Source organism: Schistocerca cancellata, chromosome 1 (genome assembly GCF_023864275.1).
Source record: "Schistocerca cancellata isolate TAMUIC-IGC-003103 chromosome 1, iqSchCanc2.1, whole genome shotgun sequence".
NCBI classification, from domain to species: domain Eukaryota; kingdom Metazoa; phylum Arthropoda; class Insecta; order Orthoptera; family Acrididae; genus Schistocerca; species Schistocerca cancellata.
The window spans coordinates 215,854,498-215,881,238 of record NC_064626.1 but is presented as its reverse complement, the minus strand read 5'-3'; the positions used below and the strand labels follow the sequence as shown (position 1 = coordinate 215,881,238).

Genomic DNA, 26,741 nt, shown 5'->3' with positions numbered 1-26,741 from the left:
TCGAATTCACTGAACGCTTCACGCATAGCCCTCCTTACGCTAACTTTGACATCGTTTAGCTTCTGTTTGTCTGAGAGGTTTGGCTTGGACGAAGGCGCGTCTGGACACGACCGTCGACCTGGTGTAATAAGAAACTTGATTCACCCGACCAGGTGAGACGTTTCCATTCATCCACTGCCCAGTCTAGAAGATTCTGTGCCCAATGCAATCATAACTGAGGAGGTCGCTGGGAAAAACGTAGGGGTCGTCTCCTGTGGAGCCTCATCATCAGTAGTGTCCACTGAAGGGCTTGACCCGAAAAACTTCTGCCTGAAAGCATTCTACTTTGCCGTCAGATCTACCACATATCACTTTCCATTCCTGGCGTGTAAGACCTTCTGCCCAGATCACAGTGGCTTGCATTTAAAACATTATCTGCTGTATTCGTATTTAATGGTGATTTTCTAAATTCGAACTCACTGAAAACACTATTATTTACACAGTTTTTTATTCCTTCACTAATAACTTGTGGTATTTTTATTCATTGTTAAGTCTGGAATTGCTGGTTTAAAATAAATTGTGTGTAACTGTAAAAGGCAACCAATAGTAAGTGATAACGGCCCCGTCCACAATCGTAACCGAATCCTGCCTTCCCTTGACTAACAGGTTTCAAGAACTGATTTTTACATTGGTGCGATTATGTTCTTTGTGATGAATGGATTACAGGTAATGGTTTTGCTTTATATGCGGCAGCGGTTTGATAACGCAGATCAGGAATATTTTTGCTTTTCTTGTTTTTGTATGGATTTGTTGATCATTGTGAGAGGCATGAATTTAAGAATTAGATTGTGGAAATTTTGTTTAAGGAAACATTACACATTTTAAGTGTAATTCTTGTAATTCATGGACTACATTTATGTGATTTCAGAGGAACATTAACTATTATTGAAGTTATTAATTCAAATGATATGAGATTGCTATTGACTTCATTCAACCAAGAACGATTATCCACATCCCAAGAGCCAATAAATTTTTAATTTATTTTAAACCATTATCAAAAATTATGCACCTACAATGATAGCAATGTGTTTTGGAGAACGTATTGGACCTGTACGTATCTCAGTAGTTAGATTTTTCTACTGAGCCCTGCTGTAGCAACGAGAGCAATTTGCACAGGATTATCCAGTGTGACCGAGGTATGCCAAATAGTGTATAAAACAGGTTCTTGCTTAAAGTAACTGTCACAGGAAGCACCATTAGTTTCAGAGTAATTAGTTTTTTATCAGAGTCCATAGTCAGATTTTGTGATAACAATAAATTTCAGAGAAAGTAGGATTTTTTTTTAGAATTCTTGCAGTTAGATTTCTCTATGCATTCTTACAGTCGAATATTGCCACCAACAGTTAGCGTTACACAAGGTACCACCTTTAAGGTATGGTATGCGCAACTTTCAAAACAGAAAGCCCATAGTTTAGCATCTAACGTACAATTTAACATTAAAAACACAATCAAAATTGTATATCCAATTTCACTAAAACAAATTTTAACAGATAACTTTCTCCTTTCTATAGAGCTGACGAGTATTCGACCACCACGTTCAGTGATGAGACATGGACGTCCAACACGCGTCGTCTACTCGTGGTTTCACCATTCTTGCACCTATTTCCCGACGACAGCAGCACGGGAACGGTCAACCAGCTTCGCCGTTTCGGAAATGCTCGTTCCCAGGTGCACGTTCATAACAATCTGCTGCTTGTGAAAGTCGCTTATGTCAGTGGGTTTCCCAATTTGGAGCCTGTAATATAGCTAGTCCTTGCCGAGTCTCGTGCCCACAATATCAACAGATAGCCTTCAGTCTCACGGTGTACACTGTTCACAGTGTTTTGATCCATCAGCTTATATTAAACGTTTTCAGTCTAGAAATGAATGTTTCACGACCACTACCCGCAAATCGCAAAATTGTTATCAGGAACACACTGCCCAGTCACATTAATGTAATCACCTGTCAAAAGCCTCAGTAACTACCTCTTGCAGTGTGGACTGCTGCAAGGCGCGCGGCAAGGCACTCATTGAGGTTCTGGAAGGTACCGACAGGAACGTGGGCCGTGCCGATTCCAGTGAAGCGGCCAGCTGCACTGTTTCACGGTTGAGAATCCACAACGCGAACAACTCGATCGAGTTGGTCACACAAGTTCTCGACTGGGTTTAAATCCAGGAAGTTTGGTGGTCACGGCAGTGTATTAAACTAATTCTGGTATTCTTCATACCACGTGTGAGCGCTTCGAGCTTTGTGGGAAGTTTTAGAAGTTTGTAGTAAGGTCTTGTGGGACCAAACTGCTGACGTCATCGGACAACACACACACACCCATGCCCGAGGGAGTACTCAAACCGTGGGGGGGGGGGGGGGGGGGGGGGCTGCGCGTACCGTGACAGGACGCCTGAGACCTCACCGCTCAGCCGAGCTTTGTGACACATCACGTTGCGCTGCTGATAGATGCTATCGTGCCGAGGAAAAACGAACTGCATGCTGGAGTGAACACATTCCCCAAGAATACGAGCACATTTGTATTGGTCCATCTTGCCTTCCAGAACGACATGACCCGAAGCATGCTACGAAAACATTCCCTAGACCATTACGCTCCCTTCTCCAGCTTAGACCCTTTAAACGATTGTTACAGGGATTTTGCTTTCGGAAGTTTCACGCTATACACGGAAACGGCCACCTGTCTTCCGAAAAGGCCACCTGTAGCCACAAAGTGAAGGTCCAGTTGAGGTACTGGGTGCAAATTCCAGTTTCGTCGCCGATGAACGGTAGCTAGCATGTGTGCATAAACCAGGCGCCTGCTTAAGACGGCCCACACGTAGAAACGTTCGCTAGACAATCGTTGAGGACACGTTGATGGTAGCCCATTGATTCAGCTGGGCGGTCAATTCCGTAACAGTTTCACGTCTGTTCGCCTGTACACATCTCAGGAGCCATCGTTCATCCCTATCGGCTCTCTAAGTGCTCAAGGAAGTTTTCGGTTAAGGCATTTAGAATAACTTCTAACAATTTCTTGTCCTTATTAATCCTTCTAATCATTCCGGAGTTCCATTCTATAGCTGCTAAATGAACCCCCAACCCCCCCCCCTAATACTATACCGTCTCCAAGTTCCCACTTCAATGTTCCGCTACTACCCCTCCTCAGTCAGGGGGTCTACAAAAGCACACACTGCCCATGATTGACCCATTTTTAACACTTTATCTTCTCATGAACTAATTAGCAACCGGAATCTGTACTAACTTTATTAACCTCACTAACAGTTGAACAAATTTTCTATTGAGATAGTCCAGGACAGAATGGATAAGAAGCAATCTTGCATTATCATTTTCAAAGTTAGCATCGCAGAGGCATCGAACGTTGAACACGGGCGCCCAGCTCAACACATCAGAAAAGTGACAGCTACTGACAAAAGTACTGGTAATTGAAATCGATGATAATCGTATTGTATACCCAATGGCACCACTTATCAGGACGCTCGGTTCTGGGCCTGTATGATGATGACGACCGCATTTTGGCAATGTTCATTATCCTGAGAACCTCCAAGCAGAAGGTGGTGCCACTTCTGAGTCCAGTGTCGAATGGTGCACCTCTCTGTGATACCATGTGCAGAGAAGCTGCAATATTCGTTGCCTTGCTGATATTTTGTGGTACATCAGACGTCATCGAGTTATCTACTTGGCTTGCAGCAATCAAACCTCCTTGTTGAGTGCTAGGTACATGACATGACTGTATGATATGAGTGAACAATATGACTGTCCTATCGGGCGCTAGTCGCGTGTAGCAGTTGAGATCTTGCATGGCGATGACTATGGTCCTCCTGAAACTGACGGTTACATATTCCCATGGCAGTCGTGGGTTCCCTCCCAACTCGAGCAGAGAGTAGACCGATAAACCGCAGTCTCACCAGCCGACTGTCTTGTAGCTCTTCAATATTGAAATGTGATTTCTGTATGAGAAACCGCTCTGTGTCTTTTGTTACATGCAGACTGCAGATGAACTTACTCCTTGCCGGCTGGAGTGGCCGAGTGGTTCTAGGCGCTACAGGCTGGAACCGTGAGACCGCTACGGTCACAGGTTCGAATCCTGCCTCGGGCATGGATGTGTGTGATGTCCTTATTTTAGTTAGGTTTATGTAGGTCTAAGTTATAGGTGACTGATGACCTCAGTAGTTAAGTCCCATAGTGCTCAGAGCCATTTTTTGAACTTACTCCTACCCATTTTGTGTGATTGCGTAGAAACACTTTGGTCTTGCTGATGACCTCCGAGCCAGGGAAGAGCAGTAGACAGTTGCCCAGCTAACCAATCAGTGTTCAGTCGCTCTCCGCGTTCCATACCGTGAAAACCTCAGCCAGATTTGAGCGTTCGTCGTGTTCTGTGTGCGCGAAACTACGGTTGACTCATTTCTGTGGTATTGTGTGTGCTCTGCGAATTTTCTCATAGCGCCTGAAATAGCTAGAAGGCGCCAAGTGTTTCACAAACAGGAAGGGACCTTATTTTTAAAGTGCACTCGTGAGGGAGATTCAGGCGAGCCTGTCTGTAAAGCTGCCAAGCTGCAGGAACGCACTGCAGCGGCGTGTGCCGATACTGGCGTATGAAATGCCAGACGTATTGTGCAGGAAATCAAGTTTTCTCGGCAGGCAACTGGAAATGTGGAATTTCGGTCTCCAGGGAACAATCATGCTAAAGCGGAAAGCCGGAAACGTCTTCAATTAATATGATTTGCATCGAAAGGTTTTCGAATTTTATGATAGAGGTGAGTTTCCCGCAGCAGCGGAATTGGTTACGATGAAGAACTTCTCATTTAAATACGACGACGGGAAATTTTTAACGGAACGAAGTGTTATTGCTGTTGCTAGGATGATGTTTCTAAGAACAATGCATTAAGTCAGATCAAAAGGAACGTCAACTGTGCATTACTTGGACGAGAACTGGGTTAATAAAAACAACAGTTGAAATTTTATTTGAGAAATAACAGAGGGACAAGGCGCATTGAATGTTCCAGTGGGAAAAGGAGGGCGTCTTATAATATGTCACGCCGGTTCCGCTGCTACCGGATTGGTGCCTTATATTCCGATCACAATCGAAGCCCAACTCTGACTACAATTTCGAAAAGAGTGAGAAACATTATGAGAATGGTTTCACTCAACTGTGGCCTGTTTGCATCCAGGTTCTGTAATTGTTATGGGCAATACTAGGTGTCTCTCCAGACAGGTCTCCCAATATAAACACAAGAAAAACGGAAATTGTTTCGTTGCTGTGAAGTAATAATATACAGCATATTTAAACACAAGCAAAAATAGAGCCTTTGGAGATCCTTAAGATTTCAAAAGGCAGCGGTCAAAAAATGCAAAACTGATTCCATAGCTCTGCAGCATGGTCATAGGGTGAACCGAGTACTTCCTTATCATTGCCATTATGTACGAGGGTTCGAACTTAAATAGTAATAACTATTTATTCACAGCCGATACAAAACAGTTACGTGTTTGCACCTGTTACTGTCCTTCAAAGTAGTCACCAGCGTTGTGTAGAACCCGTTGCCAGCGATGTGAAAGACGTAGTATACCGTTAGCAGAGCCTGTACTGTTGATGGTGTGAACGGAGCAGTCAAAAGTTATGGTGATTCTCGTGTACGATTGTAATGGTGTTACACTAACGTATTACGTTCCTCCACGGCATACCGTCAAAGCACAGTATTACTGTTCGTTTTTGGAGTATCACCTGCCACCAGCTTTCGAAAGAAGTGGTGATACTTTCTGCACAACCCACCCATCGTTTTGCGCGACAACGCGCGGGCGCATACAGAGCAGGCTGTGGCTGCTCTGTTCGGTCGATGGGACTGGGAAGTAGTGCACCATCCACCATATTTGTGACTTTGATTTGATTCCGAAGATGAAGGAACCACTTCGTGGCATTCGCTTCAGAACTGTTCCAGAGATTCGACAGGCAGTAGACAGCTCCATGCGCTCCATCAACAGAATAGGCTATGCTAACGGTATACTACGCCTTCCACATCGCTAGCAACAGGTTCTTCACAACGCTGGTGACTACTCTGAATGACAGTAACACGTTCAAACATGTAACTCTTTTGAAAACGAAGTTTTTCGCGGCGGCACTTATGTATAAAATATTCTCGGTATTCTTGCCGCGTCAGTTCTAGATAAAATCTCGAGCTTTCGACGATTACCTCCATCGTCATCGTCAGGAGCTGACTGTCTCTACTGCTGCTATGGTAGCCTTGGCCACTCTGTATACCGTAAGCCGACGCATACCGATTTATACCTGAACGCACAGAGTTTCCATCACCCTGCTCAGAAGAGAGCCGTTTTGAACACGTTGGTATATAGAGCCAAAACTGTTTCTGACGAGGACCACTTAAGGTTCGAGATTAATCACCTAAAGAACGTGTTCCGTAAGAACGGCTATAGTGCTCGCGATATAAAGGCAGCGTTCTCCAAAAGAAGGAAACGTGATAATGCTGCAACCTCACAGGATGAAACACCGATTGCGGTTCTTCCTTTTTGTGGCGCAATTTCCAGCAAAATAGGAAGAGTCCTGCGTAGACGTGGTATTAGACCGATTTTTCGTCCTCCTAAGAAAATTAAGGAGATGATGCGCCCTGTTAAGGACAATCTCGACCTCAGGGTCCCCGGTGTTCATAATATACCCTGTGAGTGTGGAAGCAATTATATAGGTCAGACTATTCGTACCGTTTCCGACCGCTGTGCAGAACACCAACGCCACATTAAAAATAGAGAGCTTGAGAAATCGGCAATTGCGGAGCACAGCCTCACGAACAAACACAAAATATTGTTCGATGAAACTAAAATTCTGTCCCATGCCTCCACGTACTGGGATTCTGTTATTAAGGAGGCTGTTGAAATAAGAATGAGCCAAAAGAACTTTAACCGCGATAGCGGATACCATCTGAGCTGTGCGTGGAAACGAGCGCTTGATGCAGAGAAGCAGCAGAGACGTTCCTTCCAAGGTTTACGTTTAAACGGAAGCGGTGGCGCCACCGGCGCACACAGTGACACCGACTGAGACAGCAGCACGTAATCGCCGACCAATCAGAATCCGACCAATCAGAAGCCGTCTTCGGGCTATATAGAGGCTACCATAGCAGCAGTAGAGACAGTCAGCTCCTGACGATGACGATGGAGGTAATCGTCGAAAGCTCGAGATTTTATCTAGAACTGACGCGGCAAGAATACCGAGAATATTTTATACATGTAATTCTTTTGTATCGGTTGTGAGTAAACAGTTGCCACTATTTAAGTTCCAACCCTCGTATAATCCAACAGAACTTGTATGGGCACAGTTGAAGATCTGTGCGAGAGACAAAAATACCAATTATCAGGTAGCCGATACTGAAAGACTGATCCGTGAAGCAACAGACAAAATCACCGTAGCTGTCTCGGAAGCTTGTGTACATCACATTGAAAAACTGAGAGAAGAAGATTAATGGAAAGAAGTTGTTGAATACGGAACACTGGATTCGGTAATGGTCAATCTGACACCCACATCCAGTTCTGAAGGCAGTGAGACTGAAACATCTGAGTAAAAAGGTATTTGAATGGAATGTAAATTTATTTCGTAATTTTCCTGGAACAATGACTTTCTTGCCAAGCTGTCTGTGCGTTAGAAAGTAGTTCAGAGCATATTCCGTTCTGTAATGGAAATATTATTTTAATTATCTAGCTGTTGTGACTACAATAAAACATAATTAAAAATACTGTTCATCCTGCCGTGGATATTTTAGAATTGATTCTTTCGTCGGTTCGTTAATAAAGTAAGAGACGACAGTAGGTGTAATCCGTTATTTAAGGTGCAATTTTTTATAGAAGCCAATTTGCACTGCAAGAATCTGCATCACTGATTTTTTCTTCGTGGCATTATGGGTGGAAAAGGTTGATACACATTCCGTTCTGTAGTGTGTACCTCATAATTATAACAACTGGACTTCACCCGAACAGGCCATGAATGCCCGATGGGACCGACCGGCCGCCGTGTCACCCTCAGCCCACAGGCGTCACTGGATGCGGATATGGAGGGGCATGTGGTTAGCACACCGCTCTCCCGGCCGTATGTTAGTTTACGAGACCGGAGCCGCTACTTCTCAATCAAGTAGCTCCTCAGTTTGCCTCATAAGGGCTGAGTGCACCCCACTTGAAGACAGCGCTCGGCGGATAGAACGGTCACCCATCCAAGTGCCAGCCCGGCCCGGCACCGCTTAACTTCGGCATTCTGACGAGGACCGGTGCTACCGCTACGACAAGGCCGTTGCCTCAGACTTATTAGATACACTTAATAAATCTGTCACGAAACGGTTTGTAGCACACGACGAACCAGACTGTAGCGAAGTTTGTTGAGCTGCCGCTATTGCAACTTGGGAAAAAAAAAAAAAAAAAAAAGTTTTTGTCAATGGACTGAGTGACTGATTATTTTGCAAAATTTTTTTGTTTATTTATAGATGCAATCGCTTTCTTATGACACAGTCATAACCGGTTTCGGCCATACAATGACCTGTGTTCAGTGTATGCCTCCTTTAGAATCTGAAGATGGTCATTGTATGGACGAAACCGGTTATGACTGTGTCATAAGAATGTGACTGCGGCTATTGCAGCTGTCTGTAACGGTACTGCCATCTATGCACTTTCAGGCGAGTTGAAAACGCAGCATTCCTACAATCATTTGCATATCTAAAAATGTTGTATGCTTTGTGTCAGTTTGACGATTGCTGGAGGTCGCCTACATGGAGTTGCAGTTAAAATAGTGTAATTATGACGATTAAGAAGTTGAAATGGAAATACACAACAGCTTTAAATATAGCCGAAACTTTTTGACGAAAAAGACATGTAGCAGACAAACGGATTGTAGATACACTAGTGAAGTGTTCTGCTATATTGTAAGAGGTCCAAAAAATGGTTCAAATGGCTCTGAGCACTATGGGACTTAATATCTGAGGTCATCAGTCCCCCTAACTAACCTAAGGACATCACTCACATCCATGCCCGAGGCAGGATTCGAACCTGCGAACGTAGCAGTCGCGCGGTTCCGGACTGAAGCGCCTAGAACCGGTCGGCCACCGTGGCCGACACAGGTCATTGTATGGTCGAAACCGGTTATGACTGTGTCATAAGAAAGTGATTGCATCTATAAATAAACAAAAAATTTTTACAAAATAATCAGTCACTCAGTCCATTGACAATTTTTTTTTTTCCCAAGCTGCAATAGTAAGAGGTAAATGAACATGGGCGAGACGACCTCATGGAATGTGAGCAGATGGTTCAAAATGGTTCAAATGGCTCTAAGCACTATGGGACTTAACATCTGAGGTCACCAGTCCCCTAGAACGTAGAACTACGTAAACCTAAGTAAGAACATCACACACATCCATGTCCGAGGCAGGATTCGAACCTGCGACCGTAGCAGCCGCGTGGTTCCGGACTGAAGCGCCTAGAACCGCTCGGCCACAGTGGCAGAGATATTACAAAACACATAGGAGCAATGTGGATGATTACAGCTGAACATCGCAATGCGTAGAAAAGGCTAGCAGAGGCTTTTACTTGGCACTGAATATCAAACATCTGAACATCTTCAGACACTGTAAATCCATTTCAGAAAGGAAACGTGGCCAGTCGTGGCGTGGCGTGCCCACCGTGTGAGGGTGCTGATGCGCGCACTCACCCTCCAGACGGGCGTGGCTCCAGGCGGCAGCGCTTTGGTCCAGTCGTCGATGGCGTCCTCCAGCTCCCGGGCGTCCGTGGCGTTGCTGAGCTGCGACAGCAGCACGGGGCTCAGCGACAGGTGGGCGCCCGGCTTCTTACGGGACCCGTCGTAGTCGTCCTCGGCTATCAGCACCCTGCAAACGGCTGCGCTTCAGTCTCGCTCCGCAATCTGTGTAACCTACATTACAACGACGCTTTGTTTGTTCCAACCTGCTAACGCAACTCCCTCAATCACTGCCCGGTCACTAATAAACGGTGGGTAAAATAAGACTGCCAAGGAAAATATTTCACCACGTTCAGACAGGCAGCACAACGTACATCATTTTCCCAGGGTGTAGATGATGTAGATTGGGCTGCCTATCATAAGGTGCACGAAGTACAGGGTGTGATTCAAAAGTTTCAAGACTTAAAACAGAACTAGAAATGTATTGGACATTTAAGTATAGCGGACCAAAGTTCTTCAAAATATGACCCTTCAGCATCAACACAGCGATGCCAGCGCGTGTTCCATTGTTCGAAGCCCTTCTGGAAGGCCTCGGGCGTCATGCTCTCAAGGGCTCTCGTCGAAACCTGCTGGATGGCGTCGATGGAGTCGAATTGCTTCCCTTTTACGCCTGTCTTGATTCAGGGTCTAACAACCCTACCACAACAAAGGTCCAAATTAATTATGATTGTAGCGTTGCTCACGCTGCTAAACATTGCATTTTGGGCAACAACAGAGTTATATTACGTGGCAGGTGTCATTAGAGCACGGTTAATAAAGTCATTTCTTGAAATAATGGGTAAACTAGGCACTCATATTTTCGTGTTTCCCACGCTGGTCTCGTTGTGAACTCATGGCTCAATCGTCGAAAATCTAGGTAGTGATGATTCCAAGATCGGATGCAAAGGGGCCTAGGTGTTATTCTGCGATATTCAAAAGTTTTGTAGATGTGTTTCATAAACCATTCTTGAAGATTAAACTTTTGCAAGTTAGGAGAATGGTGATGTAAAAAAGTAATCAGCACTCCGAATTTAAGTTACACTTCTTTTTTTATTACTTTTGTTGCAATATCACGTAAATCGTTCCAAAACATCACTTCACAATACAAAACATACTTGAAAATATCTTCCTCACTGTTAAAGTTCACATTTCATAAACTGACTACAATTTGCGTCTTTTTAACATGACGACCAAAGCTTGACTCTCTAATAACCGCTTACGCGCTCAAAAATCAGAGTTACAAGTACGTCAAAGATCATAGTGACAAAAGAAAGAATACACATAAGAATAATATCATTGCAATATATACATATCGATGTATCGAAGTACCTCTACATTAATGAAATCAAATCTGAATGTTGTCACAGAAATATGTTAACTATTTTACAGAAACACAGTAGAATATAGCTTGTATCGAGAGGTTGAGGTGAGGTGCCGCAATGGTTACGTAATTCAAGTACCACCACAAGGGGAAGAGGAAAAAGTCACTTGGAGCCAAGTCGGGGCTGTAGAGTGGCTGCGGTAGTGTTGTCACGTTGAACTTGACCAAAACTTCGGTGGCGGAGCGCGATGTGTGAGCGGGCGCGTTGTCATGGTGGAAATCAAATCGCCCTTGAACGCTGGGCGGATGCAACGAACTCGATCCCTCAAGCAGCGGAGCACTCACACTAAGACGACGGTCGTTGTTTAAAAGTTCCAATACTCTCTCCATATTTTAATCCGTTCGGTTTGATGATGGCCTACCATAGCGGTCGTAAACATTCCCGCGGCCACCTTTGAAACGTGTGTGCCACATGAAACCCATTGCACGAGACATGGCTTCTTCCTTAAAGGCCTCTTCAATCATACCGAGAGTTTCCGTGGCGGTTTTGTTCAGTCGCACGTGAAACTTAATCACATAACGCTGCTCTAAGTGCCGCACCATTTCCACCTCTCCCACTTTTCGACCGAGGTCAATGACATGCACTCACGCTGCAAGTGATGCGCACTCTCCAGGGTTCTGGAGGCAATTGCCGCAGTGTCATTTCGTTCCCTGAGACCCCCCACTACTTCCCCCACCCGGCGGAACAGGTCCGCGCGCGCTTCCCTACTCAGAAATGAATCAGTTTTGAAACTTCTGAATCACACCTTGTATGCTCCAATATAGAAAAACGACACACCACAAAAGAATTACCCGAATGAGAAGAAAATCCGTAGATATGATGTACATGTACAGACAAACAATGATTTCAGTTTCAGGAAAATTGAATGATTTCTTGAAGAGAAAGATCTTCACAAGCTGAGCAAGTCAGTAATACGTTGGTCCACCTCTGATCCTTATGCAAGCAGTTACTGGGCTTGGCATTCATTGACACAGTTGTTGGATGTCTTTCTGACTGAGATCGTGACAAATTCTGTCCAGCTGGCGCATTAGAACGTCAAAACCCCGATCTGTTAAGAGGCCTCTGTTCATTATGTTTCTCATTTGGGGAGACGGCCGGTGACCTTTCTGGCCATTTATCGGTTTGGCAAGCACGCAGACGAGCAGTAGAAACTCTCGCCATGTGCCAACGGGCAATACAGTGCTGAAGTGAAAGACAAGGATGGCTTGATATGCGGCGCAACGAAACGTGGTGTACAATAACGTCGACATCTAGCGCACCAACTGGACAGAATTTGGTACTATATCCCTCAGGAGATCCAAAAGTCCATCAATCAACGCCAAGTCGAATAACTGCTTGCGTAAGGGCCAGAGGTGGACCAACGTGTTAATGACTTTCTCAATTTGTTTTATTATGTATGCCCTTTAGGCGACTTTCACGTTCTTTGCTGGACTTTGTTATCTTCATACTTCTACAAACTGAGTTCATGCTGCTCTTCAGTCTTCATACCGTGTGCTACTGTTATCAGTTATGATCATCTGCTACAGCCACACTAAGAGAACCGATGCTCGAACACAGGTGGTGCAGTTACATGCTTCAAAATTTTAACGAAATTCAGGACGAACTGTAGAGGATCGACAGTTGGTGAAAGGATTGGCTCTCAAAATGAGCAAATTGACGTACCGCCCATTAATAAGCGGAATTATTGTATGATTACACAATTGCTGAACAATCAGTGGGAGTAGTCACATCTGATGAGTATGTGTTACTGTGTGTATGGAGCCATTTAAAGGGGATAAAACAGGTAAGGATAATCATTGGAAAGGCAGGTGGACTGAGATTTTTTGTGAAAATCCTCAGGTAGAGTACTTGAGCCTTGCAGAGGGTAGCTTACAAAATCCTCAACGAAGCAATACTAGAGTACTGCTCGTCAATCTGGGGTTCGTTCTAGATAGAGTTGATTGGGGAAACAGAGAATATCCAGAGCAAAGCAGTACGTGTCGTCACAGGTTTGGTTGATACCCGAGATGCTCACCTGACTCCAATAGCAGACGCTACAAGAGGGGGTCCCGCATCACGATGTGGTTTACTGTTAAAATTCCGAGACCAAACATTGTTAGAATAACAAATTAACATGCGCTCTAAGGCAAAGAAAACACACCCCACAAGTAATTGTCCGAATGGAACGGAAATTGATAGATGTGATATACATGTACGGGGTGTTCATTAAGTCTCTCCGCAGTGCCCTATGATTGTTAGCCGCGCGTGCCGTACGCCGCAGTGAAATGAAACTCACTGAGTTACAAATTATTAATTTATTGAATATTCATTTTTACTTACAAATTTTCACATTAAATGATGAAAGTGCCCCCCCCGTTGTTGAATACACAATTCAATTAGTCTAATCATGTTTCCAAACGCAAGCTGTAACATTTCTTCTGTAACAGAAGCAGTGAAACTCGATATTGCAGTTATCAATTAAGGGACTCCGGAACGCCCTATACTTGCAATGTTAAAATAACTCTTATAAATTATATCTTTCCTCACAAAGTATTTGAGGTAGGAAGTTGAACTTTTTACAGATTATTTATTGGAATATGGGCTACAACTTAACACAGGCATTTTACAAAATTTTAGTTCAGTTATTAAAGATGATTTTTTTTCAATTGTAATGAAAATTCACAACGTATTTTTGCAATTTTTTATTTATATATTCAAAAATATACAGTTTTTTGGAAAAAGGCTGTGTTAAATTATGCAGAAGGTACTGTGTAACATTTACTGAGAGTTTGAAACAAATATGTTTGGAAGATCCTTAGAAAACATGTAATTAGTATGAGAAAATAAAAGTTTTGGGAATCGAGCGACAAAGATTGGATTAACTTTTTAGTGCATTCCAGGTCCATAGGATGGATTATCTTCATCCTCTGCAAACTCCTCCTCCAGCTTCCTCTTGTTCCTCCTCCTGTTTACTCTTGCTTGTATTTCTAGACTCTTTACAGCCCTGTATGCAGCCCGAAGGCGTTCCTTGTCTAAAGCAAGCATCGCTCGTACCATGTTAGAACCTATCTTCATTCCCATATTTCTAAATACCTTGCACCTTACAATGTTGCCATCATTGAAAGTCGCAACAGCATCATACACACCAAAGTGAAGTGTTTCTATTCCAACAAATACAGTCTTGGGGATTCTCGACCATATAACACTATTTACACTTTCATTGGGGTTTTGAGTTTTTCCGTGAATACACTTTTTCAACAGTTCAGGTGCTGCTAAGTCCCTGAAAATAGGTTTTATCACCTCCATTATTGCATGAGGCAGACTATGTTTATGAGTGTACACTTCACCAGTTAGCAATCCTTTGTTATATTTACACCAACTCTCTTCTTCTTTGGGACACAAGCTATGTTGGGGATTTTCATAGGTTGAAGAAGTATGAAAAAAAAGAGCCCAAACAGCCTTCTTCATTTCGTCGACACTTTGTGTATTTTGCCTAATAGCCATTCCATAATAGTTCTGTATTTTGTCAATTACACTGTCAGTTAAATTTCCCTTCCCATTCAACCCTTTACCATCACTGAGTTTTTGTTTTTTGTACGAAGCTTTCAGTCGCCGAAGTCTTGTTCCCATTCGCTTCTGTACGTGTCCAATACACTCAAATTTCTGCACTACAACATCATCACCATAGGGCTTCAGTCCTTGAACATATTTGAAACTTTTAGAATCACCGTCACGAAGGTAATTAACATATCGCACAGCGCCGCAGTGGGTCACGCCCATGTAGAACACATTTCAAAGAAAATTTAAAAATAGTTGTAGTCTTCGGAATTGAATAAATTATAGATCTATTAAAAGGAAATAGTCTGCAGATTCAGAAAACGCAAAAAAGTAAAAATTGAACTTTTCATGATTTTGAGCCTTTCCGGACCCCCTTAATCGATGGATTTTAGATGGCTTTTATAGACAGTTGCCAACACCGGTTCCCGTCAGATCACCGAAGTTAGGCGCTCTCGGGCTGGGCTAGCACTTGGATGGGTGACCATCCGGTGTGCCGAGCGCTGTTGGCAAGCTGGGTGCACTCAGCCCTTGTGAGGCGAACTGAGGAGCTACTTGACTGAGAAGTAGCGGCTCCGGTCTCGGACTGACATACGGCCGGGAGAGCGGTGTGCTGACCACATGCCCCTCCTTAACCGCATCCAGTGACGCCTGTGGGCTGAGGATGACACGCCGGCCGGTCGGTACCGTTGGGCCTTCATGGCCTGTTCGGGAGGAGTTTTAGTTTAGTTTTATAGCCAGTTGCTTTCGCTGCACCTCAGAAGAAAAAGTCAGATGGTGTTAGATCAGGAGGTCGTGGAGGCCAAAGTCGCTGTGAAATTATGCCATCACCAAAAACATCAGCAAGCAGTGAAACGCGAGCTGTATGCGCGGTTGCACAATCTTGTTGAAAATAACCGTTCAGTATTTCACTTAACACAAGTTCTCCTATAAATGGTTACAGAATATCACTGCAGTATCGCTGTGCGTTTATTGTTTCGTTGAAAAATATGGGACCCAAAATCCGACGTCTAGAAACTGCAATCCAAACTCCTATTTTCGCAGAATGAAGTGGTTCCTCTTTGAACAGCCGGCCGAAGTGGCCGTGCGGTTAAAGGCGCTGCAGTCTGGAACCGCAAGACCGCTACGGTCGCAGGTTCGAATCCTGCCTCGGGCATGGATGTGTGTGATGTCCTTAGGTTAGTTAGGTTTAAGTAGTTCTAAGTTCTAGGGGACTGATGACCTCAGAAGTTAAGTCCCATAGTGCTCAGAGCCATTTGAACCATTTGAACCTCTTTGAACACACAATGTATTTGCAGTACTCCACATACGAGAATTTTGCGAGTTCATGTACCCGGATAAATGAAACCACGCCTCACCAGTGATAAACGTTTCATTAAGAATATCCCTTCCATTTTGTTGAACGAAATTTCTGAACCATTGACAATAATGCAGTCTCTTGCCGCGGTCAGTATTTTTCAGTTCTTGCACGACTGTTACTTTGTATGGGAAAAGTTACAGCTGTGTGGACCGTTCCGACACTAATATTGATTTCCTGGGCGAGTTTCCTTACTGACTTCTTCGGACTCGTGGACTTTTTATCGGAAATATCGAGTAGTTTTTCCTCAGACAAAACGCTAGGACGACCACTTCTCGGTGCATCTGTCACTGAACCCGTACTTCGAAATTTGTTAATCAAATCTCGCACAGTATCGCGATGCGAGAGTGTTGTCTCCGGTAAAAACTGAATTAATTTTTGACGAAGTGAAGCTGTGTACTTACATCCAGCTTCGTATACTTGTTCGACTAAAAACACATGTTCTTCAATTGCTAGCATTTTACCAGTGACAAAAACGAAGCAAACGAAAAAAGGAACTAAGCTTTAACGTTCACGTCAACACTTATCGACAACCACACCAACGATACTACTGACGCTGGCTGAGATAAACGAAACAGTGGAATGTTGGAGGAGTCCACTTGAAGGGAAGTAACCCAGGAGGCAGGCGAACAATCATACGGCACGCGCGGCTTACAATCATACGGCACTGCGGAGAGACTTTTTGAACACCCTGAACAGACAAACAAATGATACAATTAAAAAAGAGTTTGATCATTTGTTCTACAGAAAGAGTGTCACAATTCAGAAAGTCAATAACGTTTGTTCATCTCTAGCCTTTATGCAAGCAGTTATTCGGCCTGGCGTAGACTGACGTAGTTGTTGGACGTCTCCCTGGAGGATATCGTTCCAAATTCTGTCACATTGGCGCCTTAGGTCTTCAAGATCCCGAGATTGTCGGACGGGCCTGCCCATAGTAATTCAAACGTTCTCTGTTGGGGAGAGATCCGGCGACCATGTTGCGCAAGGTAGTGTTTGGCGAGTAGGAAGACAAGCAACAGAACCTTACGCCATGTGTGAGCGGGAATTATCTTGCTAAAATGTAAGCCCAGGGTTGCTTGGCATGAAAGGACACAAAATGGGGTGTAGAATATCGCCGACGAATCGCTGAGCCGTATGGGTGCTGCGGATGACCACCTGACGGGTCCTGCTATGGTATGAAATTGCAGCCCCGAACGTCACTCCTTGGTCGTCGGTTCGTTTTACGGGCGGCAGTCAGGTTGCCATTCCACTGTTGTCTTGGGTGTCTTAGGACACGTCTTCGCTGATCATCTGGGCTCACTTCGAAGTGGGACTCGTCACTGGATACAACTAAACTCCAGTCAATGAGACTCCAGGCTGAAGATGGGTCTGGAGCCGCCGCGGACAGCGGTGGGATATCAGTCTGACTGTCGCACGCCACACAGGCTGGAGTGATGGTCTCGAGTGACATTCCATTTCATAGCAGGACCCCTTCGGTTGTCAGCCGCTGCAGCCTTTCAGCATAACGGCACGTCGACGATATTCTACGCCTCTTTTTTTTCTCTTCGTTGAAAGCAGTCGTAGGCTTGCATTTCAGCACGATATAGCCCGCTCGCACACGGCGAGAGTTTTTAGTGTTTGTCTTCGTGGCTGCCAAACCCTGTCTAGGACTCCAAGGTCGCTGGACCTCTCCCCAACTGAGAACGTTTGGAGCATTATGGACAGGGCCTTCCCACCAGCTCAGGATACTGACGATCTAACACGCTAATTTGACAGAATTTGGCTCTATGTCCCTCAAGGGGACATCCAACAACACTGCCAGTCAGTGTCAAGTCGAGTAGCTGCTTGCATAACGGCCAGGGGTAGAACAACGCATTATTGAATTGCTCAATTTGTGAAGCTCATTCTCTTCAATTAATTCTCCAATTTTTCTGATACTGCAATCATTTCTTTGTTTGTACATGTACATCACATCTACCGATTTTCGTCTCATTCGGGTAATGCATCGTGGGGCGTCGTTATTCTTTCCTTGTTTTTGATAGTTAATTGTGTGTCGTTTTCACCTACGTATATTTCGCGAAATGGCCACACCGATAAAATCAGGGAGATCTGAGCTTACAGGAAGGCTTCCTAACAATCATTCTTCGCGAGTGGAATGTGAAAATGGGGAAATTTCAAGGGAACGCGAAGTACCCTCCGCAACAAACCATAAGGTGACTTGCGAATAAAAGATGATACAAATTTTTGTCTGTTCGTATATAATCATCTTTGTCTTCCCCTAAAACTGTTTTTCCATGCGCCACACCTCAAACTAGGCATGTACTACTTTGCTTACCTACGTATTCCACCGTGTCCCCATTTTGTACTTTATCGGCTTGCTTAATTTATTTACCACGTGTTATCTTCAGTAATTAGCCTCTCTAGGGCTACGAATAACCATAAAGCTACATATCTACACAGGGCATGGTACTAGTAAGTTACAAAATGCCGCACGCGAAACCGCCATTTTTCAGACGCTCATACCTCGGGTTGTGTTGATTACAGAGATAAGAGGTCAAGTGTTTCGGACAGCAATTCCCCTAGTGATCATTTATATACCTGCTGGAAGAACGGGGTACAGTAGCTGTCCAACAGTACAGTGGCAAAATTTTAACATTACGCACATCCTCCAGCCCAGGAAAATTGAGAAAACCGGTTGGCTGTTTTGCATTAGATGTGGTCTAGAGCCTATACAAGCACCCTTTGTTCATAGGTGGTTCCTGAGAAAACCCTGAAAGACCATGAGTTTTGGGTACCTTTAGTTTTAATTATGGGGTCTGCCGCCTCTATAATTTCTGTTCAAGACAAATCGTCGAAATTTTACCATATATCCTTAAGATAACGTTCTCTGGCAACTTTGAAACGTTTTGAATATCATTATCCGTTACCTAGATCCGAAGGTTCAAAATTACCGAACTTATGCACGTAAAATATGCAAGTAATATCCGGTCTGAGGTGTAAATGTAGTTTTAACTGACGTAGTGAACACAAGGCAGGGGTTTTGAAGTCATCACAAGAGTTCTGAGAACATCAAACTAATATTTTAGTCGCTATTTTTTTTTTACCAATAAAGCTTTACGATGCGCTATCTGTGTGTAATAGGCACTTCACGCCGATATAGGCTGTCTTGACCTAGGAAGTATTCGATGGTGACAGCTGGTGGCGTAAGCACCCCACGCAAACTGTCATACGAAATTCTTTGTAGGAGTCTAAAAATGTTGTGCATTTTTACCTAAAGTAGTGCAAAGTGAATTTTCACTGAAAGGGAAACGATTTTGTGTCAATCTTATATTATGCGTCGTTTTTTGTTGTTTATATGTGTATGTTAATGTGTAAAGGTATATAAATAAACTTTCAAAGCCTTACTGACCTAAAGAATTCGTTTTATATAAGCAGCACACTCTGCTGTAACAAGGAAAAGATATGAACCCGCTGAAAAATGCTCGTGTCGGAGAAAAGAAATGCGAATATGCTCCTCTTTAAAACACTCTGACAGAAAAGTGAGGAATCTGTTGCCTCAATGTTCATTCCGCCTTTCTCGCCAAATATTATCGTATGGAATATATTCGCGTCTTTTTTTTTTTTTTTTTTTTTTTTGTAGTGAAAGAGAGTAGCAGGGAGGCAGTGGCGGTGGAAGAAAGACGATATGCTGCCAGTGGGAGAGAATGAGAGAGGAGACAGTGACGGTGGGGGGAATGAAGTGGAAATGAAAGAGGGAGAAAGATGAATGAAGACAACAACAGTGGAAGCCAATGAGAGAGTAGATACTGATGGTCAGTGAGCGACAGTGGCAATAGAAGAGAAAGGGATGAAGATAGTAGTAGTGGGAGCAAAAGAGATAGAAGACAGGAGAAATGAAAAGAGAGATGAGCGGAAACACGAAAACATTTGCCCCCTTGTCCCCATCTCCTATAACCAGATGTTACAGTTGCCTGGCCTATGGGTCAAAATCCCGAGAAAATCGTCCCCATGGAGATGCGTGGAGAGGAGACAGTGCTATCAGAAAAGAAAGACAGGAAACTGTAAGCGAGAAAAAGAGACAGTGGCATTGGGAGATAAAAAGAATGGGGTCGAGATAATGGCAGGTAGACAGCGAGATAGTGAATGTGACAGCGAGGCAGAGCGTGGTAAGGTTGATCGAAAGAAAGGGATGAGACAGCGACAGTGGGAGAGACAGGCAGGAGAGTATGCCAATGGGAGAAAAAGGAGATAGCAGGAGGCAGGAGGCAGTCAGAGGGGGATGCTGAGTATGAAGACTTCACTATTAAGAAAGGCTGGATAGGTGCCCAATTTTTCTGCAGAGTCTTTTAAAGAGAAGCATATTCGCCTTTTTTGTGCTCCGAAAGGAATTTTTTTTCAGGTGGTACAAATACACTCCATAAGCACATTACGATGTTTGGTGGAAAATACCACTGATAACACTGTCATTTCACTCTTTTCCTGTTTCATTCACTCACAACGCATCAGGATTATGAGCAAGCCTCTATAAGAGATCAAGTACCTGGCAGGCAGTAGTCAGTTGCCTGACAATGCTTCGAATGTATGCTCTCCGAATTTTAACAGTAAACCTGTCTTGTAATATCTGTTGCTGGAGTTTCATGCGCACCCCTGCAGTGCTATCGCGCTTAGTGAAAACATGCTTGGCGATATATGTCGCTCCTCATTAAATTCCCTCTATCTCTTCTATGACTTCTGCTTGCTAATGGTCCTAGAGTCACCAGCAACACTGACAATCGTTCGAACTAGTGGTTTGTAAACACCTTCTTTCGTGGATGAATTACACTTACTTAACCCTTTGTTGCCTGACGGTACTTAAAAGTACCAGTAAGTTTTGACTCTCATTATTTTCTCGTGGTGCTGTTTCGTGATCTGAGGGCCTGTCGGTACGTAACAGTAACTCTGCTCTACTGTTTCATAGATGTTATTGTGCAATACATAGACCTCTCTGGCGGTCAGAGATTGAAATTGTTTTTCGCGCGCTGCTGTGAAAACAGAATATTGTTTGTGCTTGTTTCCATGGTGTTGCCTGAATTTGTGCGCAATTTATTGAAACTTCCGTTGAGTTTTCCATTGCACGTACTTATCTTCTTTGTTTTTTTATAATAGTTTGAAGCATTACGTTACATGTGAATGAGATAAAGTGGAAAATATAAGGCGGACTTATTAGTACCGTCAGGTTGTGTGAACACTTTATTGTAGCAAGAATGCGTTACCTCTCACTAGTTGTTCTGTCTACTTTTTCTCACATAGAAATCGGTAAATACATTTGCTTGTGGAACAATTAGAACAAACAGGAAAGGTTTGCCAGGCAATTTACCTAAAGAAAAATGGCTAAATCAAATCACAGAGAGTCATCTTTAGACCTAACAGTATTTCAATGGAAGGAAAATAAAGTAGTGTATTTTGCGTCAAACGTCCATGGCACTGAACAGAGCGTAGTGACAAGAAAACAGAAAGATGGAACTAGTATGACTATACCATGTCCAGTTATTGTATGTGATTACAATAGAAACATGGGTGATGTGGATCATGCAGACAGATTACGTTCAACTTATGGTCTTGACAAGCGATCAAAGAAATGGTGGCACCGTCTCTTTTGGAGAGCAATAGAAATTGCTTTTGTCAATGCTTACGTCATTTTCAGTGATCTACATGGGGCACTGCCACTGGTGGAATTCAGGCGTGCTGTGGCACTAGGGCTAATGAATGAACAGCAAGTGCCAAATCTCAAAAAGAGAAACTCTCGTAAAGATGAAATAACTCTCCCAAAGAGAAGGAAGGATAACTTTCCTGTTCCGAAGGATGTACGTCTTGGCAACAGAGGAAACCATTTTGTAGTGTTCAGTTGTAAAAGAGTAAGATGCGAAATGTGTGCGAAACATAAAATTCAGTCGTGACCACATTCACAATGTAGTACATGTAAAGTGTATTTGTGCTGCAATGATAAAAAGAACTGTTTCCTACAATTTCATGAGGTATCACTAAATATGTGATATGTATATACTGTCAAAAATGTGTAGCTAAGTTACTATGTATTGTGAAGTTGCTCTAGATTAAATCTATGTGAAATTTAAAAAAAATTCAGAAATATAATATTTCTGTTAATTAATTTTCTAATGTTAGAATATTTAATATTTATGTGGAATAAAGAACAACTTATAAAAATTGGAGCATTTTTCTGCGCATGTTGTGATTCTGTCCATGGAGTCTGACGGTACTTGTGAGTACCAGGAGAGAAAAAAGTTGTGAAAAATAAAATAAAATTTTACAAAAAATCCTACCGTCATTTGAGGCCACAATAGCATAAATTCTGCAAAGAAAATGTTAAAAAGTATATTTTTTCTTATGTCAGGAAACAAAGGGTTAAGATTCTTTCAATGAATCTCAGCCTTGTATCTGGTTTTCCTTAAACTTCACAGATAGGAAGAAAAACGTAATACCAAACATTAATTGATACAGGGTAATGAAATACATTTGTCTAGGTAACACGTGTAAGTGATTAACATTGCAAGATCACAAGTTAATACACTCCTGGAAATGGAAAAAAGAACACATTGACACCGGTGTGTCAGACCCACCATACTTGCTCCGGACACTGCGAGAGGGCTGTACAAGCAATGATCACACGCACGGCACAGCGGACACACCAGGAACCGCGGTGTTGGCCGTCGAATGGCGCTAGCTGCGAAGCATTTGTGCACCGCCGCCGTCAGTGTCAGCCAGTTTGCCGTGGCATACGGAGCTCCATCGCAGTCTTTAACACTGGTAGCATGCCGCGACAGCGTGGACGTGAACCGTATGTGCAGTTGACGGACTTTGAGCGAGGGCGTATAGTGGGCATGCGGGAGGCCGGGTGGACGTACCGCCGAATTGCTCAACACGTGGGGCGTGAGGTCTCCACAGTACATCGATGTTGTCGCCAGTGGTCGGCGGAAGGTGCACCTGCCCGTCGACCTGGGACCGGACCGCAGCGACGCTCATATGCACGCCAAGACCGTAGGATCCTACGCAGTGCCGTAGGGGACCGCACCGCCACTTCCCAGCAAATTAGGGACACTGTTGCTCCTGGGGTATCTGCGAGGACCATTCGCAACCGTCTCCATGAAGCTGGGCTACGGTCCCGCACACCGTTAGGCCGTCTTCCGTTCACGCCCCAACATCGTGCAGCCCGCCTCCAGTGGTGTCGCGACAGGCGTGAATGGAGGGACGAATGGAGACGTGTCTTCTTCAGCGATGAGAGTCGCTTCTGCCTTGGTGCCAATGATGGTCGTATGCGTGTTTGGCGCCGTGCAGGTGAGCGCCACAATCAGGACTGCATACGACCGAGGCACACAGGGCCAACACCCGGCATCATGGTGTGGGGAGCGATCTCCTACACTGGCCGTACACCACTGGTGATCGTCGAGGGGACACTGAATAGTGCACGGTACATCCAAACCGTCATCGAACCCATCGTTCTACCATGCAGGAAGATCTGCAGCGGATAGGCACATGGTGCAGGGAGTGGCAACTGACCCTTAACATAGACAAATGTAATGTATTGCGAATACATAGAAAGAAGGATCCTTTATTGTATGATTATATGATAGCGAAACAAACACTGGTAGCAGTTACTTCTGTAAAATATCTGGGAGTATGCGTACGGAACGATTTGAAGTGGAGTGATCATATGAAATTAACTGTTGGTAAGGCGGGTGCCAGGTTGAGATTCATTGGGAGAGTTCTTACAGAATGTAGTCCATCAACAAAGGAGGTGGCTTACAAAACACTCGTTCGACCTATACTTGAGTATTGCTCATCAGTGTGGGATCCGTGCCAGGTCGGGTTGACAGAGGAGATAGAGAAGATCCAAAGAAGAGGGGCGCGTTTCGTCACAGGGTTATTTGGTAAGCGTGATAGCGTTACGGAGATGTTTAGCAAGCTCAAGTGGCAGACTCTGCAAGAGAGGCGCTCTGCATCGCGGTGTAGCTTGCTGTCCAGGTTTCGAGAGGGTGCGTTTCTGGATGAGATATCGAATATATTGGTTACCCCTAGTTATACCTCCCGAGGAGATCACGAATGTAAAATTAGAGAGATTCGAGCGCGCACAGAGGCTTTCCGACAGTCGTTCTTCACGAGAACCATACGCGACCGGAACAGGAAAGGGAGGTAATGACAGTGGCACGTAAAGTGCCCTCCGCCACACACCGTTGGGTGGCTTGCGGAGTATAAATGTAGATGTAGATGTAGGCAAGGGAACTTGCTGTTCCAACAGGACAATGCACGTCCGCATGTATCCCGTGCCACCCAACGTGCTCTAGAAGGTGTAAGTCAACTACCCTGGCCAGCAAGATCTCCGGATCTGTCCCCCATTGAGCATGTTTGGGACTGGATGAAGCGTCGTCTCACGCGGTCTGCACGTCCAGCACGAACGCTGGTCCAACTGAGGCGCCAGGTGGAAATGGCCTGGCAAGCCGTTCCACAGGACTACATCCAGCATCTCTACGATCGTCTCCATGGGAGAATAGCAGCCTGCATTGCTGCGAAAGGTGGATATACACTGTACTAGTGCCGACATTGTGCATGCTCTGTTGCCTGTGTCTATGTGCCTGTGGTTCTGTCAGTGTGATCATGTGATGTATCTGACCCCAGGAATGTGTCGATAAAGTTTCCCCTTCCTGGGACAATGAATTCACGGTGTTCTTATTTCAATTTCCAGGAGTGTATAAGCGCGAGATAAGCCATTGCAGATGATAACCGGTGCGGCCGCCAGAATGCAAACGTGCATGCATTGTGTTGTACAGGTGGCGGATGTCAGTTTGTGGGATGGAGTTTCATGCCTGTTGTATTACACCACTAGCCATTAAAATTGCTACACCCTGAAGGTGACGTGCTACAGACGCGAAATTTAACCGACAGGAAGAAGATGCTGTGATATGCAAATGATTAGCTTTTCAGAGCATTCACACAGAGTTGCCGCCGGTGGCGACACCTACAACGTGCTGACATGAGGAAAGTTTCCAACCGATTTCTCACACACAAACAGCGGTTGACCAGCGTTGCCTGGTGAAACGTTGTTTTGATGCCTCGTGTAAGGAGGACAAATGCGTACCATCACTTTTACGACTTTCATAAAGCTCGGATTGTAGCGTATCGCTATTGCGGTTCATCGTATCGCGACATTACTGCTTGCGTTGGTCGAGATCCAATGACTGTTAGCAGAATATGGAATCGGTAGGTGCAGGAGGGTAATACGGAACGCCGTGCTGGATCCCAACGGCCCCGTATCACTAGAAGTCGAGATGACAGGCATCTTATCCGTATGGCTGTAACGGATCGTGCAGCCACGTCTCGATCCCTGAGTCAACAGATGGGGACGTTTGCAAGACAACAACCATCGGCACGAACAGTTCGACGACGTTTGCAGCAGCATGGACTATCAGCTCGGAGACCATAGCTGCGGTTACCCTTGACGCTGCATCACAGGCAGGAGCGCCTGCGATGGTGTACTCAACGACGAAAATGGCTGCACGGATGGCAAAACGTCATTTTTTCGGATGAATCCAGGTTCTGTTTACAGCATCATGATGGTCGCATCTGTGTTTGGCGACGTCGCGGTGAACGCACGTTGGAAGCGTGTTTTCGTCATCGCTATACTGGCGTATCACCCGGCGTGATGGTACGAGGGGCGATTGGATACGCGTCTCGATCACCTCTTGTTCGCATTGACGTCACTTTGAACAGTGGACGTTACATTTCAGATGTGTTACGACCCGTGGCTCTACCCTTCATTCGATCCCTGTGAAACTCTACATTTCAGCAAGATAATGCACGACCGCATGTTGCATGTCCTGTACGGGCCTTTCTGGATACAGCAAATGTTCGACTGCTGCCCTGGCCAGCACTTTCTCCAGATCTCTCACCAATTGAAAACGTCTGGTCAATGGTGGCCGAACAACTGGCTCGTCACAACACACCAGTTAGTACTCTTAATGAACTGTGGTATCGTGTCGAAGTTTCATGGGCAGCTGTGCCTGTACACGCCATCCAAGCTCTGTTTGACTCAATGCCCAGGCGTATCAAGGCCGTTATTACGGCCAGAGGTGGTTGTACTGGGTACTGATTTCTCAGGATCTATGTACCCAAATTGCGTGAAAATGTAATCACATGTCAGTTCTAACATAATATATCTGTCCAATGAATGCACGTTTATCATCTGCATTTCTTCTTGGTGTAGCAATTTTAATGGCCAGTAGTGTAGGTCAGTGGATACAGGGACGGTTAATGCTGTTTGTGGATGACGCTAGAGTTGTCCGATGATGTCCTGTACGTGTTCCATCGAGCATGCCAATGCAACATGTCGACACTCTGTACAGCATGTTGGGTTTCGATAGCAGTACGTGGGCGAGCGTTATCCCGTTGGAAAACACCTCCTGGAATTCTGTTCATGAATGACAGCATAACGCATTGAATCACCAGATTTACGTACAAATTCGTAATCAGGAGGCTCGGGATAACCACGAGAGTGCTCCTGCTCTTATACGAAAGTACTCCCCAGACTATAACTCCAGGTATTCGTCCAGTGTGTCTAGCACGCAGACAAGTTATTTTCAGGTCTTCAGCTGGTCTCCTTCTAACCAACACATGGCTATCACTAGCACCGAGGCAGAACCAGCTTTGATTGGAAAACACAAAACACCTCCACCATTCCTTCCAATGACTTTTCGCTTGACACCA

At 44.6% G+C, this 26,741-nt stretch overlaps 1 protein-coding gene across 3 annotated transcripts in view; it reads right to left on the bottom strand.

The window, feature by feature from the left end:
• Positions 1-26,741, bottom strand: part of LOC126169222 (titin homolog) — a 220,317-nt gene that overhangs the window by 48,614 nt on the left and 144,962 nt on the right. For all 3 annotated transcript variants that reach the window (XM_049920623.1, XM_049920624.1, XM_049920625.1), the window contains exon 7: positions 9,711-9,885. In XM_049920623.1, coding sequence (XP_049776580.1) covers positions 9,711-9,885 — 175 coding nt within the window. The remainder of the gene's footprint in view (positions 1-9,710; positions 9,886-26,741) is intronic.